Here is a 6,000-nt window from a genome sequence, read left to right on the forward strand (position 1 = left end):
AGCCATTCATTCTATGGTTCTGTGAGTCTCATGGATAGTCTGTGATTATCATTTGGAGAACATCTGACCTATGACTCTTTGAATAGAGAAATCACTACAGTTTAATGGAGAATTGTCTATTGCTGAGACCTGTGTCATTCAACGTTTGAACACCACAAGGCCTCTTACTTTCCTTAGTCAAAATCAACACCTGCAAAGTTGTGACTGGTGGATCGTAGAGCACTAAGATATTTATTCGTATAATTGCTAACTAAGAATAACTTTCTCTTACCATGTTCCAAACAAAAATGTGGGAATAAGTATTCCTATGTAGTTTTCAAGCAAAAATGTGTAGTGTGCTTTTGATTATACAAGGTCATATCTTGTCTGCTCCATTGTATCTCTCTATATTGCCTCCATTACCAATTGCTTTGTCAGCTTGTGCAGATGAGGTCTATAATATGCATACCTACCTTAGGAAACCCAGATAGCTATTTGTCAAAAATATGCACATAGGTGAACAGATGTAGCATTCAACAGTTATATGTTTGGTAACTCAGATGTGGTAGTGATGAGAAATTCACTTTTTATCACCAATATTTGTTAAAAATATGTTGACCAAATGGTAAGGACTTGTGATACAGATTCTCCAGGCATTCCACCAAGGCAAAAAGAAGATCAGGATGAATCCTGATAATCTTCTTCAGGCTTGAAGACAAACTTGAATGATTACATCTGCAGTTTTTGTTTCCCCCAGATTTTCTTCTGCTTGTACCGACACAGTGAGTTTTCAGTAAAGACGCTGGAAACACACCAATGCAAAACCAGTATCTGAAGTTTGAGCCAAGCCCAGCTGCTGCAGTTGATGCTTATTATTACAGGCAGTGATGAATAATAAACAGAAATCATTTGAAAATGTCAGTTTGTAGGTACAAACAAGTTAATTTTTTTACTAAGATTTTATAATTAGGTATGAACTGTCTTATTTCATTAAACAAATAAGGATCTGAATATTTCAGTCATTTAAGCTGAATTGCCAGAGTCCTGAATCATGTCATAGCAGTCATGATCGCTATCCCTGCCTGTTCCCTTGAGGCCTCCCTCACATGCTCAAAGACCAGCACGCCATTTCAGCATCCTTTATGCCCTCCACTCAGGACTCACTTCTGGCGTCAGGACCACCACCTCCTGCCTGACACAGTGAGGCCACACTGGTCCCCAGCTTCCCACAGCTTTGCCCAGCCCAACCAAGGGCCCTGCAGAGCCAAGCCCGCTCTCAGGCCCATGTCCAGACCCAGTCTCAGTTCCATTCTCATCCTGGTGCCCGGTGCTAGTGCAACCCTCTGCTGTCCTGCTTCTGGTTGATGAGATAGGACTAAACAATACTGATTTTAATTTTAAAGAATATCAAGATAGTCAACTTACTTCTCTAATGAACTTTTTTCTAATCTCTCTTTCTCTTTCCTCTGACGTTCTTTGTTCTTCTTGACTCGAGCCTCCCAGAGTCCTCTTATGAGCGAAAAGTCAAATATTATCACCTGATGCCCCATACTGCTGACATTAAACTTCTCCTGCAAGAACAAGGCATCGTGAACATTTAATGCAAGCACTAAGAAAAAAATAAGGAAAACAACCATCATGTTTCAGTAAACCTACCTGGGCAAAGAAGAATCCAAAATAATAGTAATACAATGTGCTCTCTACCTTATATATTTTTTCTAGAGTTTTATGCCCATAGTGATCAATGCAGCATAGAAGGGATTTCCACACAAAATCAACTATAGACTAGGGCTGAATGTTGAATTTATTGAGCCCTTGCACTTTTCCCTTTCTAAAATAAAGACACAGTTGCAAAGAACTACTAATCTGATGAAAATAATTTGAATGACTTTGTGTTTTCTCATAATCTAGGCAATGAGCATTAAAAGAAGTAATAAATTATTTATTAATCATAAATCATACACTTCAGCTTGAGTTCCCACTGTATTGTTTTTTATGCAGCCACGTTGATTCTGTCTCATAGTAATTGTGTCCATAAATATATCCTTATCTGTGAAATGTGTTAAAACACCTGCCCTATAACATACAGTGAAAGATTAACAATTGTTGAAATAAGTTAGTGTTTGTGAACACGATACCAATTTATAAGTACATGTAGAGTTTCCTTCCAGCAGTTCAAAGTATAAAAGTATTAGGTTTTGAGAACATCTTTTTATGTGCGGTTAAGAACTGAACTGAACTAGTTGAATTAAGAAGAAGAAAAACTTCTTGCAAGGAGCCTTCCTTTTCCTGAAGTCAGTGATAAAGTACTCATTCCCTTTAATAAGCATCATGCTTGAGCTTGGCCAGATAAGAACTTTAAAGTCTTTCAGCTCTAGGAAAGAAATCTACAGTATCTTTAATAAGAGAAAACCTTAAAGTTACACCTTATGAAACATAGTGTGACTAGCAATATGATGTTCCTTCCTAATTTGTAGCAATGGTTCAGTGGCAAAAAGAGAAAAAAACATCCTTGATATCACTAACAGAAGTGCAGATATAAATTTTCATAAGTAAAGCAGTACTCCTTTAGTCTCCTGTTGGAATCACTGGTGAGAGTGCAAGCCTCACAACACTTTTTTTTTTTTTTCATTAAATGCAGCTACATCATCTACCAGTGACTTCTGTCAAGTTTAGTCCTTCAAAAAGTGATCCACTAAACCACTGTGAACGTGTATTATTAAATAGAAATTTGAAAGATTTTAAAAATAATTGCTTCCACCAAGATAAAAGTACTTTGTTTAAGGTTAGGTTTTTTTAGATGCTACTTTTATTATACCACTCATTAGCTTAAAAAAAATAATGGAAAGAATGAAACTGCACTGAAATATCTACTGATAATTGGGAAAGTAATGTGCCCTTTCCCTTACAGGATATTTTTAAGGTTTCTGTCTTTCTGTTATAATACTGAGGAAGAAGTGGAAAATATTCTCCCCTCTACATTGTTCCACTTGTAGCTTCATAACTGCCTCTTTCTTCTTCATCTCTCTTTAATACACAACATATAAAGAAATAATATTTTCTGAGCCAGAAAACACCCTCATATCCTCTAGAAGACACATAGTGTGTACTAAAACGAATTATGCAGATATACACTAAGAAGAAAGGTTCCTACCTGTCCACCTTATTTGTCATAATTGTAAAACTACTCCAAATGCTGGCACAGAGATACTGGTAAGAGATTGATATTTTTATAAGACAAAGTCTTCTTTACCTTAGTAAAGATCTTAGATCTACTATCTTTGCTGTTCATAGAGGTTGTATTTACAAGCACTAATAATTACGCAAAAAATAATTTTATAGCTTATCTGTTACTGGTTGCTGACAATAGACAAGTTAAAAACCTGCTAATAATAGTGTAAAGAGAATGATGACCTTATTCTCAGTTGAATGGTTTATCAATAATCAGATATACCTTTTAAAATTGCTTTCATTGCTGTTATCACCTAAAATAAAACACTCACCTCAGTTGTCTAAACCAAGAAACAGCAGCAAGGACTTCCTCCTCACAGTCACTGCAGTCACTCTGCAGGCTCTAATTCATTTTAATTCATAGCTAGCGTTTTGGGAGGGCTATTGCGGGAGCTGAATTGCTGAGAGATGTTGAAGTGGCAGTTGAGCACTCAAACTCTGTTAAACCTAGATGGCCTTAATCAACACAAAGTCCAAGTGAATTCTGTAAGTATTTTATTTTTTTGACTTGTTTCCCATCTTCCTGTCTGCCAGGTTAAGTCATCTGTTCTTTATTAAGACATTGATCTAGTAGAGACTCAAGGTGAAAAAGTTCATTTGACTTTCATCCACAAATTGGATTACATTGCATGCATTGGGATTTCTCTGCAATTGTAAAACCAGGTACAAGTGGAATACAGCTAGGAGGTAAGAGGTGCCCATCAAAATTCCTGAGGACTATTCTGTTCAAACTGAACACAGCCACAAATATGATGTGAAGACAGCATCTACCAAGGCATAATTAGGTGGTTGAAAGTTTAATGCTGTCTTATCTGGGTAACAACTACATCTGTAATCTGCTGGAGATTATCAGTTCACCTTTCTTATCTAACATTCTACAAATGCTCTTTCAGTCTTATTAGAATTATTAGTGGAAACACATCATGAAAGAAAGGCTCTTCAGCAATGTAATCTGTGAGAGATACCAAAGTAATGTATCCTATTTTATTATGCTGGCCTATGACATCACTGATGCTTGCTGATCATTCATAGAGACCAAACAGTGGATGTGTGTTTGCCAAATCAGGCAGTCTGTGGCGTGTTTCAGCAGTGGTGACAGCAACATGAAAGATGAGCCATGTTCCAAACAGCCGTGCACAACTGTCACACCATGAAATGAAGTGTCTCAATCTGCTCGTCCATGCAAATCAATGGATTACAACCAGGAAACTGTATACGGAGCTGACTCTTGGCTTCAGAGGAAATGATGGTAGCAATACTGAAATATTGCAAAGTGCCAGGTGGGTGCCACAAATGCCCACACAGGAAGAGAAAGAACACCATATGGAAGTTTGTCAGAATCTATCAAACCAATATGAGAATAAGACAGTGCTGACTAAGCTGAAGGCTCACACTTTCTGAGTTAAGACAGAGAAGAACACCAGGTTTCTCTTGCTGCATGGTAACACAAGGGCCATGTCAGTATGAAGACTGTGGCGCACATTGCCAGTCTTGGCCCTACCACACGCAACATATATTCTGGATTTGGCACCTTCTGACTTCCACCTGTTCAAGTCAATAAAGTAAATAAGCTGTGTGGGCAACACTTTCCTTGCAACAATGCCATGACAGCAGCTGTGAAACAGTGAGTCACCTCTGCTGCTGCAGATCATTATGAGCACAGCATGCAGACTCTTGTTCATTTCTGGTGAAAGTTAATAGTGGTAGCTACATTGAAAAATAGTGTTTTGTAGCAGAAAATTTGCTGTATCAAATAGTGTTACTGTGCTCTTTATATCTGTTGTAGTTTCCATGGAAATAAATAGGAGCCATGACATTTGGAGTGATCTAGGCATCATAATGAGAGTACAGAACTTTCCAAGGAAGAGGACGGACAGTAACATAAAGAGAAGAAAATATCTGCTTAGATATCTGCATGGAATATTTTTATTTTATCTTTTATTTTATTTTATTTTGTAAATTCCCCTAAAGATATTCAGATAGTTCTCTAGCACCTGCCTTATATTTTCTTCTTCCTGTTGTATGAGGACCCAGAAGCCATAGATTTAAATCTATTCATTAAGGTGTTTAAAAACCACAGATTGAAGAAGGTATCTGCCTTATAATATCTGCATTCTTTATTACTTATTATTTATTACTTATTGTTATTTAGTAGATCTGGTATGCTACCTCTTTAAAAACCTTGTTCCCTAAAGCTACTGATATCTCCAACCCCATTGACTGCTCTACCACAGTCCTGCTAGATATTTTCAAGGCTATCTTTGAAAATAGCCAGTACTCTCTCTCATGTCTGCTGAGTTCTACCTATCCTCACTTGGCCATTGGCCCCCGTTACCAATGCAGCTTTTGACTCTTTGTTTTGGTTTGTTTTTCTGTTTTGTTTCTTTTACTGGGTTTAGGAAAAACAAGGAAAATGATCATTTGCACTACATCTGGAAGTGTTACAAGCCTGTGCTACAAAAGGCCACTCAAGCAACTGGGTTTTAAAATGTTAAAGGAGCTTCATCTGAGTAAGCTGTTCATATACTACCAGATGCCGCAACATCACTGACCTTTGAGAATCAAACTATTTAAGTACACATATGCTAAAAGTAACACTGAAATCCTACAGAAGTTCGCAGAACTGCACTTCAAAGTACAAGCTGCATTGGATTAACAATATACAACATTTCTGTAATAATTTTAGCACTGTACTGATGCATAGTCGCACTAAGGAGCGTACTACACAAAATTAAAGACAAGATTTTCTTTCAAAAGTAGTGGAGCACAGGGGGAAAATGTTCTTAGATA

General features: G+C 37.2%; 1 protein-coding gene across 1 annotated transcript in view; it reads right to left on the reverse strand.

Annotated features, from left to right (window-relative positions):
- LRRC2 (leucine rich repeat containing 2) overlaps window positions 1–1,547 on the reverse strand; it is a gene marked incomplete at its 3' end in the record, with an annotated part of 66,502 nt that extends 64,955 nt beyond the window's left edge. The window contains exon 1 of the mRNA XM_079548549.1: window positions 1,405–1,547. Coding sequence (XP_079404675.1) covers window positions 1,405–1,529 — 125 coding nt within the window. The 5' untranslated portion in view covers window positions 1,530–1,547. The remainder of the gene's footprint in view (window positions 1–1,404) is intronic.
- Between the last annotated feature and the right edge of the window lie 4,453 nt (window positions 1,548–6,000).

Source organism: Tetrao urogallus (genome assembly GCF_951394365.1).
Source record: "Tetrao urogallus genome assembly, chromosome: Z".
NCBI lineage: Eukaryota > Metazoa > Chordata > Aves > Galliformes > Phasianidae > Tetrao > Tetrao urogallus.